Raw genomic sequence first — 25,724 nt, 5'->3', positions numbered from 1 at the left:
TTTAAATATGCTCGGTTTTCCTCAACAAGATTTTGTGTGGAGAATGGAGTGCGCAGAAATGTGGGCTGTGTGAAATGTAGTTAATGAGCAAACTCTGAGCGCTCGGTTAGTTTGCTGCATGATCTGCCATGGACTTTAAGCGGTTCACTTACAGAGCAGCAACCAAAATGCCACTTGTGACAGCAACTAGTCATTTCTGGTGGTAAAACTTGGAGAAAAGTGGGTATTTTCTCACCGTAGCCATGGAAATAAATGTGGTGGCGGTCAGTTGTGCATTTATACATTATTAAATTCTCTTCATCTTAGAGTTCGAGAAAGGTAAGAAAGGTATTTCATAAATATTTAAATGTGTGTCTCTTTATACTGTGAAAGCGAAAAGTAAAATAGCTCGACCTGTACTGACTCTATTGTTGGTGTAACCTAATGTAAATCATTTCTCTGACTTGCATAGAACTAGACCAAAATTTGATTCGGCATATTTTACAGAAATAAAAAATGTGTCAGAAATTCCTGATCACAATGATTAACTTAAGAATATCCGAATATGGTACTTGGGAACTTGTGCGAATCACCTGACCTTGAGCTTTATGCCTCGTGTGTTTTACTTCTTGGGGATGAAAACAGCGCTGTGTGTTTGAGAGTATAAAATGAAATTTTTTAATTTTGGTGCTGTCCGAGAAATGTTTGCCTAAGGTGTCTCTGGGACGGTGAATGAAAGGAACAGCTGAATATGAGCTTTCTCGTGTTGGGTGGCTGAAATGAGTCATATCTGTTTGCTTTGCTATTGTCATGAATGTGTGTGTGTGTGTGCATGTTTATGAATGCTATATACACTGTTTTATGCAGTTAGTAAGGAAAATACTCTTGAATCCTAAAGGTTGCTCATTATACAGTGTTAAATGCAGGAAAATTTAATTATTTATTGTACCACCAACATATAGCATGGGACAATAAACACTGATTACCTAACTAATGATATTGGGACAAACATAACTAGTTTTGCCTTTTCATTGAGTTTCTTCACATTAGAGCTTTTTATTGATTGAATCTGAACGTCTTCACATTGAAGAGAGAACATTTTTTTTGAGAGGAGGAAAGAGATCGTCTTGTTCCGTTTAAACAGACTCTTGAAAGGGTGGAAATGAAGGGGAAAAATGAATTATTTTGATTTTGTAGTTAGAGGGTGGGAAATTTGGAAAAGAATCATCACAATCTGTACCAATTACATTAAAAAAACATATAGCCATATGTTACACGTTTGCTGATATATTCATATTTAACCTATGGCAGATGATAGATTAAAGATGGATCTATAGACTGAGAGAAAAATAGACGAATAGATGGATAGAGAAATAGACTTAGATGGGTAGATATTGTAGAAAAGTAGATAGATGTATTATATAGACAGGCAGGTAGGTCGGTAGATGGATAGAGAGAACGATTGATGGACAGATACAGATAGACAGGTAGAGTACACTGTAAAAAATTGTCCTGTAAATTAACGGTAGTATACTGGCAGCAGGGTTTCCAGCAGTGTACCGTAATTTTACAGTTTTATTACCGTTTTCTGAATTACGGCTTTTTTGTAAATTAACGGTAATATACTGGCAGCAGGGTTTCCAGCTGTGTACCGTTATTTTACAGTTTCCAGAATTACAGCTTTTCTGTAAATTAACAGTAATATACTGGCAGCAGGGTTTCCAGCTGTGTACCGTTATTTTACAGTTTCCAGAATTACAGCTTTTCTGTAAATTAACAGTAATATACTGGCAGCAGGGTTTCCAGCTGTGTACCGTTATTTTACAGTTTTCTGAATTACAGCTTTTTTTGTAAATTAACAGTAATATACTGGCAGCAGGGTTTCCAGCGGTGTACCATAATTTTTCAGGATCATTACTGTATTCTAGTTTTTGTTTTTTTTTCTAAACCGTAGAACTGGCAATTTTGCCAACCATTAACTTTATTAAAAATACCTGTATTTTAACAAATTCACAAACTGGCATTTCATTTATACTAAAAAGTGGCAGCAAATAGACAGAAAAGAGAAGACCAAGGGGGTATTTCTTATAGAACACTATTTATTTAAGTGCCCAACCAATAATTCAAATGCTTTCTCAAAAAAAAATAAAAATAAATAAGCAATCAAAATGGAAGAATCAGTCTTTGTATGTGTTAGAGAAAGATGAGATGAAGAGAGAAGAAAATTAACCAATTTACAAAACAGACAATGTGCAAAATGAACCCTGCAGAAGTCTGTGGACATATTTAAACTAATTTAAGTTGACCATATAAAACACAAAACAAGCAGCCGTTTTAGGTCTAGCTTTGTGCTATGAGTATGACAATGCATGGGCATGGGCTTGGAGTGTACGTTCCCCTAAAAACAGCCTTTAAGAAATGGCAAACAACTTCTGAACAAGAATCTTATTTTGGTGTAATAAGTCAAAACCTGGCAAGGATTTGTAGAACAGTCCAAGAACGTTTCAGAAGCATAAAACTGTCACCAACTCTGATGCAAGTGTAGCCAGGGAGGGGTGTAGTCTGAAACATAAACATTGAGAAAAATCATTTTTAAGTTAAAATAACATCAGCAGAATTTTAATAGAACGTAACAAAAAACATGTATACTGTATAATAATATAAAACATTTCAGAAACTTAGGACCCTACGATTTCCACGATGTGAAAAACATGGAGGCAATCACAGAATCAAATCATGAAAACGGAATTAGGCAAATAATGTGGATTGTCACAGAATTTGTCACATTTGTGATGAATACAATAAAATAGTGTTGTACACTGAAATTGCGATGTGGATTAGTGTATTAATTAATAAAAGTTGCAATATTATGTTAGAAGTTGTACTTATAATTTTTGTAAAGTTATCCAAAGGATTAATTAGTTAATCAAAAAAAGGAACACTAGATTAAAGGGGGGGGGGGAGGGTGAAATGCTATTTCATGCATACTGAGTTTTTTACACTGTTAAAGAGTTGGATTCCCATGCTAAACATGGACAAAGTTTCAAAAATACTCCTTCCGGTTTGTCACAAGTTTCGGAAAGTTTTTTTCGAGTATGGCTCTGTGTGACGTTAGATGGAGCAGAATTTCCTTATATGGGTCCTGAGGCACTTCTGCCGGAAGAGCGCGCTCCCGTATAGCAGAGCACTGAGAGCACAACAGACTTCACTGATCAGAGCGAGAGCATCGCAAAATGTCACAAAAGAAGTGTGTTTTTGGTTGCCAGGGCAAGACAACGCTGCACAGATTACCAAAAGAAACAGCATTAAGGGACCAGTGGATGGAGTTTATTTTTACAGAGCATCAACGGAGTTGTGCAAGTGTTTGTGTTTGTTCCCTGCATTTCGAAGATGCTTGTTTTACAAACAAGGCCCAGTTTGACGACGGATTTGCGTATCTTTTATTTCTTAAGGATGATGCAATCCCAACGAAAAAGGGTCACAATCGTGTGTTGGAACCGCAGGCGGTGAGTAAAACTGCTTCAAATATCTCTGCCTCCTTGTTAGTGCGTCCGCCTCCCATCGGAGACCCGGGTTTGAGCCCCGCTCGGAGCGAGTCGTTGCTGCTGCTGCTCTCGTTCAGTTTCAGCCTCGGGATCTGATTCTGGATCATAAATAAACGGCTGAATCTGACTGTTAACCATGGTTTGTTTTGGATGATGGTTTTTTTTCCTCATGCTAATGTCACAACTTCCAAACGCTCTCAATGCAAAAGCCTACTGGCGCTCGTGATTCTTTAGCTCCGCCCACACGTCACATTAGTTTACAGAAAAGATAATCAATAGTTGCAGCTCTATCCCACATACACAAAAAAAAAAAAATCAAGCGTCTTCACATCAATCCTTCAAAATAAAGGTTCGGTCTAATGTGATGTGATTGTGACGGAAATATATCACTTTTGTACAGTAGAATATGTCATTTTCAAAGTAATATAATAATACAAATAAGAATTATAGTAATAAAATAATAATAATCATTAAAAATTATGTTTAAGGAATAATTACACAATTGTTATTCCATGTTTTAATTGTAACAGGAATAAAAATGGAATTTGAGAATAAAACATATTTCTAAAATGTATTTTAACCATTAAGATGTAATTTGAAAAAGTTAAAACAAAACAAAAAAAAATTATAAAACATATTTACTTAATTTCTTCATGAGTGTTAAGTTAAATATTAAGCAGATTTTACCTGAGAATGAGAGGTGAGTTGCACTTTATATTAGAACAGTCAAATTTACTTAAAATATATTTGTGCAAATTCTTTACTTTTCGCAAAGTAAATCTTATTTAATTTTTTTCAAAGTTGAGCGCTTGCATACAATTTTTTATAATTCATAGAAATGGGAAATTTTTTGTAGAGTGGCAACCTTTGGATTGACTGTAGTGGACTTCTTATTCACCACCTTCCCCGTCTTCTTGGAGACTACCTTGCCTCGGCAGGTCTTTGAGCCTCTTTCTGGGTTTATTCCATAGAATCATCTAAGGAAAGTTGCATTACACATTACCGAAGTGTATAATAACCATTTTTCAAAATTCTGATTAATTAATTTGGTTTAGAATTTAGATTAATTTTGTAAAACTTTATAATAAGTATAAAGTAATAAAGCACTTATAAATCATATGCAAACGATCTATATATATATTCTGACTCGTTTCGATTTAATGTGGATCTACATGCCTTTCTCCTATTTTCTCCGTGTCTGGCATGCGAATAAAACCACATTTGACAGTGTTTCAGATGATGAACTGAAAAAACTGAAATGGAAGAACACAAGTAGAACACAGGAGAAAGGTTGAGGTAACTAGTTTGCAAATAATTTATTACTTTACTACTGTATACTTATTATAAAGTGTTACCACAGATTCTAAGAGAGTGATTAAAACATACGCAAAAGGGAAAACACTTACCTTTGAAAAAACTCTAACGTGCAACAGGCCTCCTCTTGATACTGCAGGTTGAAGATGTAGTGCACAGCAAACACTTGCAACTGCAGTCAAAAATGTTGACTGGACATTCACAAAAAAAAAAGAAAAAAAGAAGAAGCAATTTTAACAATTGTGCACAACAGCAATGTTAACAATTTTAGATCTCAGCCATCAGTAAATGTTTCTTCTTCATCATGTGCAATGACACACTAACCCAGCAAAATCAGATGAGGATTGGCAGGTAGATTGAGTGTCTTCTCAACATCAGATGCAGATGCTGCAACCTGTAGAGAACACACAATACACAAATAATAATATTACATAATATAATGTGGTGAAGTGGAAAGAAGAAAATAAAATACTTACATCTGCATGCGAATCCAGTCCATCTTCGTGTTCCTGGAAGTGGGACATTAACGTTAGAATCTTGACAAGCAGGTGTACCATATCTTTGTTCTCATCCAGGGACATCCTCCAACTTTTCATTAAAAACACTTAAAAATATTCTGTCTACTGCTCTCTCCTCTTCCTCTCTCTCTAACTCTCTCTCTCTCTCACACACACACACACACACACACACTCTCTCTCTCTCTCTCTCTCACACACACACACACACACACACACACACACACACTCTCACTCTCTCTCTCTCACACACACACAAAACTGTATTTGAGGCTGAGGAACAAGTTAGAATGTAAGTGAATGAAGTAACGTTTCCTCTGTGATATAGAGATTTGTGCCAATAAATCCAGTGCAAAATTAAAATTAAAATGTGCTCACATACAAAGCCCACTTTATTAACAATAAGTTCGAATATATTTAGATTACACTCTAACTAGTTTTAGATACGACTTATATTGAAAGACTAATGTGTCACTCCGAAAAAAACAAACGTTTCTCACCATAACGTTAACGCTACTCTTTCCATCTATCCAGTCAAGTGCTCATGCAAAAGGGGATGAGTTTATGCTTCCTAAGTAAAATTAAGTTTACAGGCCTATTTTCGATTTCCCAACATATAAGGATAATATATAAGTTACCAACTTTATACGCACCTAACTTAGCAACATTAATGCAAATAAAACAAATCCTCCATTTTAAACTACACTGGGTTGGCGCCAATGCAAAATGTAAATATAATTGTGCAAATAAGTGTTTCAGAAAATCAGGAAAACACACTTACTTCATATCCTCGTTATCTGCAATCTGTAATCGAGATTATATTTGAGATAATATCCGTTTTATTCACAGAGACTGATGATGCTTTTCTCTGGTATCAGACGCTAACCGTTGCTCCCCTCCCCCACCGATCACGTGCTCATCTTCTAAAGTTGCCAAATATGTTCAATTCATATCCAATTAAATAATCAGCGAACGCAAGTATTTTATATTTAACTATTTACAAGTTTAACATTTACAGGATTTTACACCAGGAAAGAAAAAAAAACGATGCAAATCCTTCACAAACACACTCATACACACTTAACTTTCAGGAGAAATTTGTAAAAATTGCATACATGCTAGTTCACCGTCTTGGCAAGATTTGTCAAAGGTAAATTAAAATATTGTTCCCACATTTAAAAAACGCTGCAGTTTAAGATAAAAATGTATTCAGACTTTGATCTGCTTACCTGTAAATGAGCCTCAACTTGAGATGAAATCCATAAAACTTTGACTGAAACCATGCTCCTCCATGTGTCAGCTAGCCTTTGGTTCCCCCTCTCCCACCGATCACGTGTGCATTTACGGTAAGACACCGTAATTTTAGAAAACAGTTCAGTACTATATATTTACGCTGTTAATATGCTGTAAATTTACAGAAATTTTTTACAGTGTAATAGATGTGTGTATATAGGTCAGTAGATGGATGGATGAATGGATAGACAGATGTAGGTAGGTATGATACTGTAGGTATGTGCAGGGTTAGATGTATACAGTAGATGTATAAATAGTAGATAGATGAATAAATGCATGGATATAAAGGTTAGACATAGAAAGAGATGGATAGACATATATAATAGAGTGGTAGACAGATGAATGTATAAGACTAACTGTAGATGGATAGGCATACAGGTGGATATACAGTATAGATCTTGTTAATCAGTAAAACTGCTGTTATCACTCCGGAAAGAACTTTTTGTTCCTGGTTATAAATGCCTTTACACTTTACTGCACACACAATACCTGGAGAGTTTGTTCACCCGCCTCTCTCTCCGTCTTGCTCAGAATGGCAGTCTGGCCTGCAATTAAGGTGCAGCCTCTAAACTTAATGAAGCTCCATTTTGCCACTTATCTTTATTTGTTGGTGGCTGATGGGCCGTCTGCCATAGGAAGCCTCTGATATCTGTCCAAGAGCCTCTCGCAGGGGATTCGTTCGCTCTTTCTCCCCATCTGCTGGAGTGGAAGAGATTAATCACTGTCTCCTCTCTCTGGCTCTCCTGAGTGTCTGCGAGGCGTTCCCGTCTGAAGCGCTCCTTGTGATCTGAGCGTGAAAGAGCTGAGACGCAGAGCTGATGTGAAGAGAATCCAGAGCAGGAGAGAGACTTCAACTTCAGACCAGCTTGTTTCCTCTAACTGAGAGAATTTGTGATAATAAAGGAGAATCACAATTCATGGAGAAGTTTATGAACTATCAGTTAGTCTTTACTTGTTCCAAACATACAGTATATGCTATTCTTATTTCTGTGAAACACAAAATTAGAAAATATCAGTAATGGTCGCTTTTTTCATGTTAATGTGTTCAAGCTTCAATAAGCATGCAAAAAGCTTCATAAAGGTAGTCCATATGAACCATGCATTTAGTTATTTATTTTGTCACTGTCCCAATAGCTGCTGTAAAGCAAATAGCCCTTTTCGCGGAATTTCGTACCTGTTCAATAAATTTACACATTTCCAGAAGAGACATATGGGGAAGTGTTTGAAAGAAGAAGAAGCCATATGCGTAGATATCCTTCAGAGTGATTTTAGAAGTGTTATTTGAAGGTAAAAAACAGACATACAGCTGCTTTAACTGCTGAAGCCGAATCGTAAGTGAAATAAAAAGTAAAGCTCCGATTAGGAAATTCATTCAAGTTTATAGCAACATGAGGAAGAGTAGCTATTGTGATATAACAGTTTTAGCTGAATTATTACAAGTCCTCCTTTTCTAAACTCAACCAGTTTCAAACAACTGGAGGTTGGAAAAATGTATATGCATCATTTTTTTTTTTTTTTTTTTTTTTTACAGATATCTTTTATTCTTTTCAAGGCTCATTTGTTTGATCAAAATGAAGCAAAACAGTAATATTGTGAAATATTATTACAATTTAAAATAACTGTTTTCTGTTTTCATATATTTTAAAGTGCAATGTTTTTCTGCGATGGCAAAATTGCATTTCAGCAGTCATTAGCCTTCTTCAGTTATGTGTCTCTTCAGAAATCATTCTGATGTGCTAATATGGTGTTTAAGAAACATTTGATTATTATTATTATTGTTATTATCAGTGTTGAAAATCTTTTTTTTTCAGGATTCTTTGATGAATAAAAAAAAGTTAAAAAACGGTATAAATATAAACTTTTAACATCAGAAATGTCTTTACTGCCACTTTTAATCAATGCATGCTTTATAAATAAAAGTATTATTTCCTTTTGTTTGGCACTTCTTCTGAAACAATAAATAAAAGTCTAGATTCTAAATTCTTAAATGTATTGATTTAATTTCTTATGATCATTTTGGAATTACACAACAGACAAACATGCTTAGTTTTAGCCTCCAGTTATTGGTTTTTGTGTTGGTTTATTTATGTGGGGATATGTGCATAAGAGGCCAAAATGAACTCCTGTTCTTGTCCATATAAAGTTTAGTTTGTGTATTAAGGTGTGTTCTCACCTGTAGGGCTGGACATATACAAGCCCTTCCCTGATCAGAACACATTAAGTGTACAGAGAGAGAGGATAACACTCAGAGAGACTGGTTATAACTCATTAATACATTACTGCGCTGAACAATACCTCTGTGCAAGGCCTACAGGTAAGAAAAACCTTACTTAAACTATCATTTTGATCACGTACATATACAGTCGTTGAAGGATATGTTATATAATCCTAATTATGATACAGTATGTGCCAAAGTTTTACTTTTTTAAAATGGACTCATAACAACAACAAAAACAGGTTACATTATCTTATTATCTTAACTAACCTCTTTGCAATGCAAGGAAACCCTCTTAATGACTCGTTGATGGAATTTTTACTTGGTTATATTCCAGATTAGATATTATTTGCAACAGAAATGTATGAATTTGTCATATCGAATCAAAAGATCCTGCATTTTTTTTACTCACGCTGGGAAATACGAGACTAATCCATGTCATCGATTAGGATTAATGGGAAACCCTGTGCTGACTATTGTTTAAAAAGCTTTGTCAATAAACAGTAAAGCCAGTCATTCAGGAGAGAAAGCACACAAAACTATTAAATATGAAGTGCTTGTACAGTAGATAGTGCTTTTTCATTAGTAATGAGCTGTTTGTTAGTAGAGCAATCATGAATGTTATTAATGTAACACAATCATGCAAAAGATGAAATGCTATTAAGACTGGATCATATACAGTATGACCAGCAGTTTGTCTATTTTCTCACTATATACCATTTTCTGATTCTATATTTCTGTTTGTTTGGAGTGAATTAGTATATTAGTAGATTTTTTACGACTGGATTGGATTATTCTGGATGCTGTCTTCTACATCCTGCTAAATTGCTCATGCTCCACCCTCAACACTATATTTCAGTCAATATTCTCGCGCCCCAGTTTCTAAGCAACAGTTGTGCTGTGATTATGAAAGGTCAGCATTTCTTTTCACTGTAAGCCTTGCGTTTTATGAGAGGAGAACGGTTGCTGATGTGTAGTTGTTGTTTGTTTGCACTATGCTTCTAATAAGATTCACAGCTTGTCTGAATCTGCCTTTTAAATATATTCTGAAGCAAAGCCGTTTGCTGGACACGGATGATGAAACATCTCAGAGACATTTTGGCCAAAGTATGACTCCACAGTTGTGAAATATTTCACATAATTTGTAATGTGAATAGTGACGTTTTAAATGAGTGCCTCAGCGTTAGGAGTGAAGCACCTTTAAAAAAAAAAAAGTTTGAATTTAGAAATGTAGAATTCAGTTAAAATTTAGATTCACAGTGTCAAAATGTGCTTCGGCGTACCTGACGTTTTATTGTCAGTTGTGATGCATTATGCTGTGTTTATGGTTTGTAATTCAGAGAGATTTAGCATTGAGATTTCTTCTCAGAATACAGGAGAATGATGGAAACTCAGGATGAGTTAAAAAACATCCAACCAAAACCTGGCCTGCAGATCTGGACCATCAATGTAAGAAATCACTGTTGTTTTCTCCAATTAAGCATATTTATATATATATATATATATATATATATATATATATATATATATATATATATATATATATATATATATATATATATATAGACACACACACACACACACACAAACAAACAAACAAACATTGTATTAATGTATTATTTTGTTTTATGTTTCTTCAGAAAATGAAAATGGTCCCCGTCCCAGAGCAAGCACATGGAAATTTTTTTGAAGGTGACTGCTACATTATTCTTAATGTAAGTGAGCTGGTATTCAATCTTATTCACATGACACTCTTTAGGTCATTTTAAATAGTGCTTTTAGAAAGAGTTGCTCCAGTATTTGAAGTGCTCCAGTTGACAATAAATGACTAGAATTTATGTCCTTTGGAACACAGAGGAAGTTAACATTATGGATGTTTTAATGCTGCTCTTTTCCAGTCATAATCAGTGGTTAATTTTTTCTGATTTATTAAAAATAGTGCTGTCAAATGATTCATTGCATCCGAAAAAAAGTTTTTTGTTTACACAATATATTTGTGTGTACGGTGTATATTTATTATATGTATAAAGACACACGCATAGAGTATATATTTTGAAAATATTGACATGTATTTACATGTATATACTTATATTCATATTATTTCTATAAATAATATATAATATATAAACATTACATTACAGATTTTTCTTAATTAGACACATGCATGTGTTTGTAGTTATATATACATAATAAATATACACAGTACACACATATATTATGTAAACAAAATCTTTTATTTTGGAAGCGATAAATCGTTTGACAACACTAATTAAAAATATATTATTCAAAGATTTTTATTTTTTAATTATTATAAGATATTAATGTAAATAAATACGTAATTCTAAATAAAATAAATAGATTTTAATTAACATGAATACTTTCAGATTAATTAACTTTTTTCTTTATTAATATTCTATAATATTTAAATTATTAATTTATTATTACTAATGATATATGTTCTTAAGCACATGTATGAGCACTTATCTGTCTTCAGGTGAGCAACAGCGCCACACAATCCGCTGACATCCACTACTGGATAGGCAACACGTCCTCTCAGGACGAGCAGGGAGCGGCAGCCGTCTATGTGACCCAACTGGATAAGTGTCTCGGCGGCAGTCCGGTTCAATACCGGGAGGTCCAGGGATGTGAATCAGTCAAATTCAAAAGCTACTTCAAGAATGGCCTCATGTGAGTGAAATAACAACATTTTGGGTTGCTCCTACCAATTCCATGACAGTATGATTATGTCTATACTTTCCTGTTCCCTGTAGATATAAAAAAGGAGGTGTGGGATCAGGATTCACACATGTGGAGACCAATGTGTATAACATTCAGCGCCTGCTTCATGTCAAAGGAACCAAACATGTGACTGCAAGAGAGGTGAACTGCTGTAGCGGACACGTCAAATCACAAAACTACAATAGTGAAGGCTCACTCCATGAATATTAAATAGTTCATACTTGCTTTGTAATCTTACAGGAGCATACAATTACCGCCCCTAAATATGTTAACGGAGATGTGTGACAGTGATAAAGGCAACTAGTGTACATAATTTCATTCAAGTGTGTTTGTCTGCAGGTGGAGGTTTCCTGGAGCAGTTTTAATCTAGGGGACATATTCCTGCTGGACATGGGAAAAACAATTGTACAATGGAATGGTCCTCAAAGCAACAGACAAGAAAAATTAAAGGTAATTGAAAAAATGGGGGATGATACTGTGCTGGATATAAAATAAAATGTTGTATGGATCTCCATTGTTCTCCTGTCCTCTCCTGTCTTTCGTAGGCCATTCTGCTGGCTCAGGACATCAGGGACCGGGAGCGTGGAGGCCGGGCTCAGATTGGTGTGATTGATGGTGGGCAGGAAGAAGCCTCTCCTGAGCTGATTAAGATCATGACATCTGTTTTAGGTCAGAGGACTGGACACCTGAAAGAGCCAATCCCTGATGATAAACCAGACCAAAACCAGACCTCCAACGTCAAACTGTACCAGTATGAACACTTTAATCTGTTTGCATTAAAGAGTCTTATTCAGGATGACATTGTCAATCAATCAATCAATCTATCAATCTATCTATCTATCTATCTATCTATCTATCTATCTATCTATCTATCTATCTATCTATCTATCTATCTATCTATCTATCTGTCTGTCTGTCTGTCTGTCTGTCTGTCTGTCTGTCTGTCTGTCTGTCTGTCTGTCTGTCTGTTTATCTGTCTGTCTGTCTGTTTATCTGTCTGTCTGACTGTCTGTCTGTCTGACTCTCTGTCTGTCTGTCTGTCTGACTCTCTGTTTATCTCTCTATCTGCCTGTCTGACTGTTTATCTGTCTGTCTGTCTGTCTGTCTGACTCTGTCTTTCTGACTGTTTATCTGTCTGTCTGTCTGACTGTTTATCTGTCTGACTGTTTATCGGTCTGTCTTTCTGTCTTTCTGACTGTTTTTCTGTCTGTCTGTCTGTCTGTCTGTCTGACTGTTTATCTGTCTGTCTGTCTGTTTATCTGTCTGTCTGTCTGTTTATCTGTCTGTCTGTCTGTCTGTCTGTCTGACTCTGTCTGTCTGACTGTTTATCGGTCTGTCTTTCTGTCTTTCTGACTGTTTATCTGTCTGTCTGTCTGACTGTTTATCTGTCTGACTGTTTATCGGTCTGTCTTTCTGTCTTTCTGACTGTTTTTCTGTCTGTCTGTCTGTCTGTCTGTCTGACTGTTTATCTGTCTGTCTGTCTGTCTGACTGTTTATCTGTCTGTCTGTCTGTCTGACTTTTTATCTGTCTGTCTGACGGTCTGTATATCTCTCTTTCTGTCTTACTGACTGTTTATTTGTCTGACTGTTTATCTGTCTGTCTGTCTGTCTGTTCGTCACCTTTTTTATCGCTCTATTGTTTTATTGTGCTATCATTTTAGCATCGTAGCATCTTTGTATCTTTTTCCTGGCTGTCTATCATTCTATCTATCATTCTGTTTCCATTTTATCTATCGTTTTATCCTTCTGTCTACCATTCTATGTCGTTCTATTGTTTTATTATTTTGTCTGTAGTTCTGTCTATAAGTTCTATTTATCTTTCTATCTATTGTTTTATTTTTATGTCTTTCTCTCTATCATACTATCTATTATTTTATCTTTTTATTGTTATGTCTGTCTGTTTGTCTGTGCTATCTAGCTATCTCTCTCAATATATCATGATTATTTTGATGTTTAGAATGCTGATAATTCAGAATTAACATCTAAGCATTCTGTTATTCTCAGTGTATCTGATGCCAGTGGTCAGCTGTTGGTACAGGAAGTGGCTTCCAGTCCACTGACCCAGGATTTGCTGAGTTCCACTGTGAGAGACATGATGTCTACCAAAACACCCACAGTATCATTATATGATGCACAGCTATCTGTGGATTACTCTAAGATGTATGTTTTGTTTGCAGGATTGCTATATTTTAGATCAAGGTGGCAGCTCAGTAATGGTCTGGAAAGGAAAAGCAGCATCAGATGAAGAGAGGCGCTCAGCACTGAGTCGTGCGGTTGTAAGCATCTGTGTTTGACTAGTAGTATATTTATTTAATATCACTACTCTATTGTGTCATAACTGGTGCACACAAATATTCATTTCTCAGAGCTTTATAAAAGCGAAGAACTATCCATCCAACACAAAAGTTGAGGTTATGAGTGAAGGAGGAGAATCTGCCATGTTTAAACATCTCTTTAAGTCCTGGAAAGAAAAAGGTCAAACTCAAGGACTGGGAATGACGCATTCAGTAGGAAAGATAGGTGATTCATCATTCAGCATTATTTCTCATGTGAGGGTGTAGATGTTTCAACACTGCCGTGTTAGTATATGCATCAATCTTTTATTTTGTCAGACTGATTGTAAACACACCTGTTATTGCAGCTAAAGTGGATCAGGTGAAGTTTGACGTCATGGAGCTTCACGCTCAACCAAAGCTGGCTGCTCAGGAGCGGATGGTGGACGATGCCTCTGGACATGTTCAGGTCTAATAAAATGATATAATACCTGAATTCAGAAGTTTGGTATTGTTACCACACCACAACAGACAAATGCTGCTCTCTTTTGTGTTCAGGTTTGGCGCATTGAGAACCTTGAACTGAAGGAGGTAAACCCAAGCACATATGGACAGTTCTATGGAGGAGACTGTTATCTAGTGTTGTACACCTACAACAGAGCCAACAAACCACAGTACATCCTCTACATGTGGCAGGTGAGGAGCATAACATGCATACTCCATTTCCAACACAATATACACTGAAATTAAGTTTAGTCATGTTTTAATATGTGGAGACAACATAGTTACAGATCCAGTGGCCCAACATAAGTACTTTAGGACCATAAATTCAAACAAATTAATTGAATTCTACTAGATAACAAATTCTGGGGAAAAAAAGTGTCAATTGTCATAAACAAATAATGCTATATATTTTCTGAAAGCTACCTTCCCTTCTGAGAGTTATTTTGCAGTGACTTTGAAGTTTGGTTGTTCTCCACTTTTTTTTGAGAAAACAGTTTACTATAAAAGTTTTTGTGCTAAATGTTGGGGAAAGTTATTTTTAAAAGTTATGCATTACAATATTACATTACTCCATAAAAAGTAACTAATCATGTAACTTAGTTACTTTTTTATGGAAAGATATGCATTATGTTACGTTTGTGTAACCTTTTGTAATGGGCTAGGCTTGCTTATTTGTTTTTTAATAAAAATAAAAAATATATATTTTTGGCAACTATAAAGGCCCTTTCACATCAAAAGTGAAATTGATTAATACTTTGCGTAAACATTTGGGCGGCGTTTAGCAAATCTTCCTACATAGTGACGTAGACATGTGGGGGCGTGTTTAAACAAGCTGTTTTATGGACAAGTCTAAAATTGTATAAAGAATATCTCTTTGGATTTGAGACTTTAGTCTTTGCAACTTTACAGATCTTCATTATGCACCAAGAGTTTGTAACACTCCAAAGAGAAAAATTAAAAGCGCATCATATGACCCCTTTAAAATAAATGTCACTTTAATATTTTGTTATATAATGGCATTCATTTAAGTGTGACATAAGTGGAGCCACTGTATATAAAATGTATTACATAGCTACAGTACAAAATAAACAATGCAAATTGAATATACAGATATTCACATGTATTGCAGAAAAGCTATAAATACACAACATTACAATCTGGATGTACACATTGAAGATCCTATGACATGAAGCATGTGTTCTCCAGGGTCGCCATGCTACACAGGATGAGGTGACAGCATGTGCTTATCAAGCGGTGAATTTGGATAACAAATACAATGGAGCCCCAACACAGGTCAGAGTGGTCATGGGAAAAGAGCCCAGACATTTCCTGGCCATCTTTAAGGGCAGACTCATCATTTTTGAGGTGATTGTGCCTTCATTCCTATGGAACATATCACTCTAAATTGTAAATATTTTTTTTTATGATCTGAATTATTAACCACCTTATTTATTTACGTACTTACTGTACACTGTAATAAAATATATCAATATGATGTCTTGCAACTTTTGTAGTATTATATGGGTTTACGTTTTCTTTTCTTTAAGTATGTATCGATAAATACTAAATACTAAATGTCGATTGTTTCTTAGGGTGGGACCGGCAGACCGGGGGTTGTGAACCCTGACCCTGGTGCCAGACTCTTCCAGGTCAGAGGGACACATGAGATGAACACCAAAGCAACAGAGGTGCCCTCCCGAGCCGCCTCTCTCAACACCAATGACGTCTTTCTGCTCAAAACTCAGCAGAATGTCTTCCTGTGGTATGGCAAGGCAAGTATAAGTATATATAAATATACGCTCATTAATTCAATAGAATAATAAAATGTAGGAATCATCAAATTATTGAAATAAATGCATACATACATTATCAGTTGACTAAAACTTAAAGGTATAACATTAAAACAAGCAAAACATAACAATTATAGTTTAGCTAAAATGTGTTATAATAAATATGCACTACTGGTCAAAAGTTTGGAATAACTTAGATTTATTTACTTTTTAAAGAAATGTCTTATGATCCTAAAGGCTGCAGTTGTTTGATCAAAAAGACAGTAAATATTTATAATGATATTATTTACAGTTTAAAAGAATCTCATTTATTTATAAAGCAAAATTCTCAGCAGTCATTACTTCAGTCTTCAGTGTGACATGATCCTTCAGAGATCGTTCTAATTTGCTATTTGGTGCTAAATTATTAATTATTATTGATGCTCAATTGTTGAAAACGTTTCTTAGTTGGAAACTGTTTTTGCTACTTTGCCAAAACATGTTTTTAAATGTATTTTCATGAGTGAACAGTATTTATTTGAAATAGAAGTATTATACACATCTTTACTGTCATTTCTGATCAATTTAATGCATCTTTATACAGTATAAAATGTTAATTTCTTTTTCCTTTCTTTTTCTTTCTTATGGCAAACATGGTAATGCATCATATTGAAAAACAGTTTTCAACATTGATAATAATAAATGTTTCTTAAGCACCAAATCACTGAGCAAGTAAGAAGAGACTAATTATTCCAAACTTTTGACCAGAAATGTATTAATCATAAAAATAGACTTTGTTATATTTTACATCTCTCTCTTTCTATTTGTGTGTGTTTGGGTTTCTCACAGGGCTGCAGTGGAGACGAGAGGGAGATGGGAAAAGCCGTAGCTGATTTGCTTTCTGAGCAGGACAAGCAGATTGTGATGGAAGGGCAGGAACCAGCTGCCTTCTGGGTGGTTTTGGGAGGGAAAGCTCCATACGCCAGTGACAAGAGGTACAACTATAAAAGCAGATAAAGATGAGCTCATACTTCAAATCTAGAGTACAGTCAGTCATTTCCACTGACTTCCTCTGTATCGTCACCAGGCTGGAGACAGAAGTGGCACTCCACGAGCCTCGTCTGTTTGAATGCTCCAATCAGACGGGCCGATTCCTTATGACAGAAGTGGCTGACTTCACTCAGGATGACCTGGACGAGGATGATGTCATGCTTCTAGACACCTGGGAGGAGGTGGGCAGTGTGAGGTCCTGCTGTTTGCTTCTTTTGCATGAGGCTGCGGTGAAATGCCGGTGTCGCTCTGGCTTATGCAAAACATGCAGAGAGAAATAGTGTCGAACAATAACTCTGCTAGTTGTTTTGTGTATTAAATTACTCAAACCCAGGGGTTTTCAATATGATGGCTAAAGCAATTACAAAGAGAAAGAAAAAGAGTGTAGGAGTGGTCCTTTGCAAGAGGGTCATCAAAATTGGGGGTTTGTGGCATTAAAAAGCTCTTATATATCAGTCTCTTAAACCCCTTTTCTTCCACAACCCTCAGATTTTCCTTTGGATTGGCAACTCAGCCAACCAGTACGAGACACAGGAGTCCTATAACAGTGCAGCGGACTATCTTAAAACCCACCCAGCGGGACGGGACCCTGGGACACCCATCACCAGTGTTAAACAAGGCTATGAGCCACCCACCTTCAGTGGCTGGTTTAATGCTTGGGATGCTCATAAGTGGAGCGTGAGTCCAGCAGGAGGCAGTAATGCACAACAGATTCACTAACAAACTTAACGGGATCTTGAGAAGTTCTGGCCACATAATCATTTGTTGATTCTCATCTGATAATACATGAAAAATGTAAAATTTTTGCTTTCTTAATGCATTTTCCTGATCTCATTTTGCATGATTCTTCATTGTGTTTTCCCCCAAAATATTTTTATTTATGTTTAAATTATTTTTATTTATTTATAAAAGTTGAAATATTTTATTATTTATATTTTGATGTATTTATTTATTGTTACTATTATGTATCTATATGTTTAAATATTCTATAAGTTTAAATTTCTTCTTCCAGTTTTTTTTTTCTTCTCAAAAACAGAATAATAATAAAACACATTTTCTCTTAAATTTTGAAAAATTTATGGAAGCTAGTTTTTTCCATGGGGTAAAAAAAAAGGTCATTACAAGATTTCGCTTACATTTTTTTTTTCTTACAATTATGCATTTATATTTCATAATTTAGATTTTTGTGTTGCAGTTCTGAGATTTGAAATTGGAACTGCAAAATACAAAGTCAGAAATGTGAGATCTGAATCAGAATTCTGCTCTGGTGGAAACAAGCTTCCATAATAATTGAAATCACATTCAGACCACGCCCATTTTTCCCTGATGCAAAGAATCAGGTCCCTCCTACTTTTTTCTCATTGAATATTCAAATATTTAATATCATGAAAGTAAACCCGGTTACCAGAGTCATTTCATCCTGACTTTAAATACTTTTTATGTCCACCGTCACACCACATAAGGAATTAATGTTACAAGAGAGACACTTTTTCAGTTTCACTCTATATTCTAGGGAGGCCTTTCATATGAGGAGATGAAAAGCAAGCTGGGTGATATTTCGCAAATCACTGTGGTAAAAAGCTTTAACCATACTGATTAAATGCTTGTCCTGATTCATTTACATTGATTATCTAATTTCATCAAATTGATTATCTAATTACATTTACAGTAGATGTCAATATGATCTACACACCTGTGTGCAAATCTAAACATGATATCAACCTCATTTCCTGTAGAATCTCAACAACACAAGTCTGAATAAGAAGACAGAAGGAGGTGGCGGGAGCTTCAGCGCTCCTGGAGGGCCAGGAAATATAAAATCTCATAATCAGAGGATGTCCTCCTCCAACTCCAATGCACATGTAGACCAGTCTCCCAGCAGAGCAAAGCCTTCTGGGATGCTTCATTCCGAGCAGCTTGGTAAAGCTCCTCAACATCAGCAACCTCAAGGAGGGAACCCCGAAAAACAAGAGGTGGGTACCGAGACCTTTCTGTGATGAGATAAACCATAAAAAAGCTCATTGTGACAGAAAAAGTAGTTAATTTATAGGGTTTCCTCACAAATCTGAGATTTTTTTTTCATCTCACATATCTGACAATTTTTCTCTCAATTGTGAGTTTATATTAAAGTCAGAATTGTGAGAATAAATATGAAAGTTGCAATTGTTTTCTTTCTTTTTTTATCCTCTGGAAGAAACAAGCTTCCTTCCATACTATTGAGTTGGTCTTAAACAAAAACAGAGCTTGAAATATATGTTTAGGGTTATTATCTTTATTTCAGGAATATTTGACGGATGCAGAATTTGAGAATCTCCTCGGATGCACCCGTGACAGTTTCCAGCGGCTGCCTAAATGGCGTCAGAACGACCTTAAAAAAAAGGCAGGACTGTTTTGAGTTGGTTTTGCTGTAATGAGATACAATCTGATCTTCATATTTATATGTATTTTGGCCTAGAAGATGGTCACCTATAAAATGTTTCGACTCAAAAGCTAACATGACCTAATAAAAATGCTTTGTAAATATCTTACACAGAACATTAGGATTATCTCAATAAAATAACTTTATCAGTTGCATGCAGTAAAACACATCTAAATGATTTTCAGGGCTAATAAAAACACAATGTATGCCAAGAAATGTTTCTGAGATGTTTAATTCAGTTTTAATGAATGGACTAGTTGAATGCCACATCATTTTAGAGTCAGTAAAGCTAGTTCTTTCCTGTTTAGGAGGATGTCAGAACAGGACATCAGAAACAGATGTTATTATGGCTTTATATTGCTGAAGTAGAACGTAACAGTTTTCCTTTAAGGCACATTAGATAAGTTAAGAACAACATAAAAATAGAAAGATTTCTAAAACAGGAGCAGATCAAAGTAGAAATACCTTATACCAACAGCAATGAATACAAAAAAAACACCTTAAAAATAGAAAGCACAGCTACTGTTTGTAAATGCATAACTTTTCCTTTCTTTTACATTATACATATTTGTAGTGCAACACTTTTAATGTTCTGACAAGATAACTCAACACACTCATTCAGTTCAGATTCTTATATAATGTGATTATTATTGATAGCTGAACATGTTTATCAGAAAACAGTGGATAGCATGTACAGTATTGGTAATATTGGGTAAACGGTTCATTGTCCAACATCTGTATCCTGAGTTCATATAAAGAACAACTGAGCATAAGCCAACGTTAGTCACTGTAACTAACAAATATCAAACAATATTACACTAGTTCAACTCGTCTCACACAACACATTGTTAAGATTAAATCTTGATATAATTGCGACTACTCTTTTAATATAAAAAGGGATCAGTGTAGTATATTTTTAAATATACCTTCTTTTAACATTAAAATCGAAAACTGTTAGGTAAAACATTCTCCGGTTACGAATCTAAACTGAATTAGATAGGAATGACAATGGAATTCTTATGATGAACTTCAGCGTGGTAAAATGTGTTTTCTGAAAGTACTAGTGCTGTCAGATCGATTAATTGCAATTAATCGCATCTAAAATAAAAGTTTGTGTTTATATAATATGAGTGTGTATATGTATAGTGTGTATAGTGTGTTTATATTCATATGTATATATAAATACACATACGTACATGTATATATTACTAAACAAATAACTAATTGTGTTACTTAATGACTCTTAATGGAAAGTAATGCGTTACGTTGCTTTTTGTCACCTGTGCTCGGCTTGCTTATTTGTTTATTAAACAAAAAAAATATAGTTATATTTCTGGCAACTGTAAATACCCTTTTAAATCGAAAGTGAAATGAATAAACTTAGGTAGAGGTGTCAGTGAATACATTGGGAAACAAAGTAACTGGTGACAAGCATTACTTATTTGAAAATAGAAATTCTCGCAAATATATAATTTCCTGTAAATTTCAAAGTAATGTGTTGCTTTACTAGTAACTTGATAAAAAGTCATCCGATTATGTTATGTGCATTACTTGTAATGCATTACCCGAGACACTTGTAGACACTAACTTTTATTTTGGATACGATTAATCGCAATTAATCGTTTTGACAGCAGTAGAAAATATTACTCTAACGGGTAGTCAAAAAATGTTCAAATCTTAACATTTAAATTAAATTTAAATAAAATATATTTTATATATATATTTATTATTTAAACAGGTTTTGTTTAAATGTATTCAATTTGCATGCTATGAAAAAAAAAATTAAAGTCACAGTTTTTTTTTTTTTACCCCACTTGTTTTTCAAAAATGAACTGCATGCACTAATTCCATGAAGCTTTTTAAAGTACATGTCTGAACTCATAAGGTAAGAAGGAAAGGTCCCAATCTTATCCTAAAAGTGTTTGCACAGGACAGTTTAGCTGATTGTCTTGTTCAGTGATCTGCAAACTCTGACACTGTGGAGACTGAGGGGAATGTTGGAGTTTATTAGCCATCGAGAGCCATGATGTGTACAAACAGTCCCGCTGAAGGAATGAGATTTCCTGTCTTCGTGAGCAGAGGCACATGGCGATATCCTGAAGACAGAAGATAGGATTTATGGTGAACAAATTCACAATAACTGCACAACAATTTCTGGCTTATTTTCACTAGCTCACCATTCTGGATGCTGGTGAAGGGCAGAGTGTACAGGCCAATCAGGTCATTATGGGAAGCAGCGTCGTAGTCCTCCAACACAAACCGCACCAAAGCCAGTTCTGGCACGTGAATAGTAAACTGGAACTTTGTGTTCCACTGAGGATTGAAACCTGTGACAAAAAACACTTCAGTGACCTACACTTTGGTAAAAAAGCATTTGTTCATTGCATAAGTGTAAATGGACAGTAGACACTTGCCATTGTTGTCAATGTGGTGTGTCTGTTTGCTGGCGTTGTCGTCGGGCACACCGTAGATCTCCACCCTGACCTGAGGGTCCACGATGGACTTCTCCTTGTCTTTATTGATCTTGGGCAGCTGCTGGGCTGATATGATCTGAACAGACACATACAAGAATTGGTCGCTGTTTGCATTGGTTTAGATAGGTCTGCATTTGGTTTGGTTTAATAACTTTAAAATGATTTAAAATAACGGATTTTATTTTTAAAGGTCCCATGATATGGATTATTTCCTTTTCTTTAAATGTTTTATAATGTTTCCCTATGTGTGCTTATATTGTTAGAATGATTTTTACATTTAAAATGTAGAAATAAAAAGCATTTTTAGATCCTGATATTAGCCCTCTGGCTTGAATGCTCTGTTTGAAGGGGCGTGTCTGCTGGGAGACTCCGAGTAAATGACAACTGTTGTGATTGGCTGACATCTTTGCATTCGAAATGCGTAACATGTGGAACCCCTCTCAAATATATATATATTTTTTTACTATTACAACTGTCGAGATTAACAAATCGTGGAAGTGTTGATTATATAATTATTTTTTCGATCTTTTCCCATCACATGTAAGGCTGCAGTGATGAGCATTAAGTAGACAGAGTCTGTTTATCCCGTGAATGCAGTGATCTCGTCATTATTGCAACACATTATCTCACAAAATATTTTCACCACAGCTAACAGCAAACACATGAATACAGTAAGAGCTCCGTTGTGCAGCATAACAGCGTCATTCATTGTAACAGCAGTTTGGGGAAGTGTGCAGATATACTCGCGATGTGTAAAAGCTCCGGAAAAAAGCGAGCGTTCTTTGATCGCTCTCTGTAGTTAAATCACAATTTAAATAACAGGTTTGTTTCATGCTACTAAGAAAAACAACGTGAAGTTGATCGTTTAGCTATGAATGATTAGCTACACATCAGAAATCACTGATCACAGATCAGGCATTAATGAGCACTGTTTACTCACTGTTTGTGGCGGTGCTGTCGAATCTATCATAAAAGTCTGTTTGTAATGCCTGTGCTGACATTGCGACTGAATTATATGTAAATATTTGGGCGGGCAAAGCAGAGAAAGGGGAGGTAACATTTCTCCTTATAACGCCACAACGAGGAGATTCAAGATCAGCCCGTTTGAGCTTCCATTTTCTCAAAGGCAGAGAACGATTGCAAAATCTTGATTTACACCGATTCAAATTTCTAGAAACTTGGGGACCATATACAGGCTAGGAGAACTCATATTAATCTTAAAAAACCTCAGAAAGTGACATTTTCATGTCATAGGACCTTTAATGTACTAATTAATTTCTTTTTTATTTATTGTATCAGCCAGAATAACACTGTTAAATGTAATCATTAGCAAATCACAAAATCTATATTTATATTTCATAACGTATATTAAAATTTTGTGATGCCTAAATTCACTTGTCACAATAAAATAAAAAAATTCGATGTTCAAGTGTTTTGAGACGCCTTTTTCTGCATGAGCCCTGAACACCAGAACACCGCGAGTACTGAATTGGGCTCTTTCACATCTTTTTTTTGGTTCAAACTGTGATTTGTGCTTGTTCTTTCAGGTGCAGGATGGACTTCGAGGAGAACTTCGCAGAAGAGAGCTCGGTTTAGCTCGTCTGAACTTACTCTGTTCAGCTTTTCCGCGTCTTGTGTTTGAATGCTTTAATGTTTAAATTGACAAGCGGTAAGGTTTAAGCTTTCGTGACGATGCGCAGCAGTGGCCCGTCAACTGTCCTGAGCATCTTTTTAGGCTGTCCTCAGCCAGTCGGTTATATAAAATATCAAGGTGAAAGTCATCATAGCTTGCTAATAGAGCTCCCAACCCAACTTTGAGAATAGGTTAACGGCAATATTTTTTTATCACCCGATAAGAGTGTCACGTTAACGCAGCACGTTAACGCCGATAACGGCCCACCACAAATTTATACACAGTATAGAGAGAGAGAGTGAGACGTTTTTTCAGATCAAATACATAGCTGGTTTTCTCGCACTTCAGCAAGTCATTGACATTTTTTCCTACATTACTTATTTTATTCTTATTCTTTTTTTGTTCAGTCATTTAATTCAAATATGTATTTCTATATTTCTGCCCTTTTAAATTATTTCTTTTATAAATTAATAAAACAAAAATAAGGAAATGAGTCATAAAGTGTACAATAAAGCACAATCAAATCCTTATATTATAATCACATTGCGCTTGAATCAAGTTTAAGGTGTAATCTTTCGATTGTCCTGCAGGTGACCGCATAAATCTGTTTTCTTATGATTTAGCAATTAGGGCTTTACAATTACTCCAGAGCACTCGTAGATCTACTTAAGTTACAATGCTTTTGGGAAACAGACCTTAATATTAAGATCAGTCGTACAATCGTTTTTACGAACTTCTTAGGCTTACGAAGCTTTTGGGAAACCAGGCCCAGAATAACACTTAAAGCTGCGGTAGGTAACTTTTGACGCTCTAGCGGTTCATAAACAGACCTGCTTGCGTCTTGCGGAAGAACATCGTAGCCGGAACTACTTCTCTGTGTTTATGTCTATGAAGAATCACAAAGGTACTGGGTTACTCCGCCGCGTTATCCCTGAAGCAATCTAAAATAGTCCGAATATAAACACTTATTATAGGTGCACCCTAGTGATTCAGGACAAGCCAAAAACATGGTTTGGAAAACGGATTCATGGTGTACTCGCTTATTATATATATTTTTCTATATTTTGAACACAAACAAAGTTACGGACCGCAGCTCTGATTGGTTGTTTCTTACCGGGTGCAGTCCGTAACTGCAAATGGCAATAGAACCACTGGGAGGAGCCAGAGGAGCTTGATTTTTTTCACAGATTATCTGTCTCATATTCTACTGTCAGGACTTAATTTAACAAATATGTAAAAAATATATTTTTACAATATTAATTGTTCATAATGTATATTCGAGATTTTAGCTTTTAGTAAATAATTTTTCATTAAAAAATAAAAATATATTTTATTAAATAAAGAAATCATCAAAAACTAAATTCATAATGTATATTATAATGTTATTATGCCTAAATTCCCTCGTAGCATTTAAAAATGACTGTATTTCAGCTTTTAATGATTCATTTTTAAACAAATAAAAATATATATTCATTATTTATTTTGACTGATTTAATTTTCTTATATATGTTATTTATTGTATCAGGCAGAAGTTTTATATATATTCATCTTATTTTTATTTATTTATCTTTTTTATCTCACCATGACATGCAAGATCTTTCTCTTCAGCCAGGGGCCTACTCTGAGGTTCCTGGGGTCAAACTGTGAGGCAGGGTCCCTCTGAAACTCTGGCTTCAGTATATAGCCACACTTGCCATTAGGTAGAAAGCGGGCCTGATTCAGATCCATCTCCTTACCAGGAGTCTGGAAGTTTAGAGCCACTACAGACAATTTGAGAGATAAAAACATATTAAGTGGTAAATAGAAGCACATGCAGATTATAACCAGGCTTTCTGAACTGCATCAGACTCATATTATCTCATATCACGAGGGCTTTGCACCTATTTGGCAGCCGGCGTTCCACAGTGGCACTGGATTGTAGTTGGAAGAATCGGTTCTGGAGCCGCCTGGGTAGATCCTGCTCAGCTTATCCATGTTGTGATGAATAAATGCCGTAGCTTCA

The 25,724-nt window shown here is 35.4% G+C and overlaps 2 protein-coding genes across 6 annotated transcripts in view; one reads left to right on the top strand and one right to left on the bottom strand.

The window, feature by feature from the left end:
* Positions 1–6: 6 nt before the first annotated feature.
* Positions 7–19,722, top strand: LOC113041877 (advillin-like). 4 transcript variants are annotated; one of them, XM_026200444.1, is made up of 21 exons: positions 7–318; positions 8,826–8,960; positions 10,231–10,310; positions 10,502–10,576; positions 11,356–11,549; positions 11,633–11,741; positions 11,940–12,050; positions 12,146–12,351; positions 13,605–13,683; positions 13,778–13,876; positions 13,967–14,120; positions 14,242–14,342; positions 14,432–14,569; positions 15,584–15,742; positions 15,970–16,149; positions 16,996–17,141; positions 17,234–17,378; positions 17,686–17,874; positions 18,710–18,769; positions 18,933–19,169; positions 19,478–19,722. In XM_026200444.1, exons 3-21 carry the CDS (start codon positions 10,242–10,244, stop codon positions 19,589–19,591), a joined length of 2,565 nt encoding a protein of 854 aa, XP_026056229.1. In that variant the 5' UTR covers positions 7–318; positions 8,826–8,960; positions 10,231–10,241; the 3' UTR covers positions 19,592–19,722. The 4 variants fall into 4 exon arrangements, with proteins under 4 accessions (XP_026056229.1, XP_026056230.1, XP_026056227.1 ...); XM_026200445.1 differs by lacking the exon at positions 8,826–8,960; XM_026200442.1 differs by lacking the exons at positions 7–318; positions 8,826–8,960 and adding an exon at positions 8,982–9,968.
* Positions 19,723–21,409: 1,687 nt separating this feature from the next.
* LOC113041878 (1-phosphatidylinositol 4,5-bisphosphate phosphodiesterase delta-1-like) overlaps positions 21,410–25,724 on the bottom strand; it is a 28,851-nt gene continuing 24,536 nt past the window's right edge. For both annotated transcript variants that reach the window (XM_026200448.1, XM_026200447.1), the window contains exons 11-15: positions 25,603–25,719; positions 25,304–25,482; positions 22,030–22,165; positions 21,793–21,942; positions 21,410–21,711 (exon numbers count right to left, since the gene is read on the bottom strand). In XM_026200448.1, coding sequence (XP_026056233.1) covers positions 21,623–21,711; positions 21,793–21,942; positions 22,030–22,165; positions 25,304–25,482; positions 25,603–25,719 — 671 coding nt within the window. In that variant the 3' untranslated portion in view covers positions 21,410–21,622. The remainder of the gene's footprint in view (positions 21,712–21,792; positions 21,943–22,029; positions 22,166–25,303; positions 25,483–25,602; positions 25,720–25,724) is intronic.

The sequence above is a fragment of the Carassius auratus genome, chromosome 24 (assembly GCF_003368295.1).
Source record: "Carassius auratus strain Wakin chromosome 24, ASM336829v1, whole genome shotgun sequence".
Taxonomy (NCBI): Eukaryota; Metazoa; Chordata; class Actinopteri; order Cypriniformes; family Cyprinidae; genus Carassius; species Carassius auratus.
This window is presented reverse-complemented; position numbering and strand designations above follow the sequence as displayed.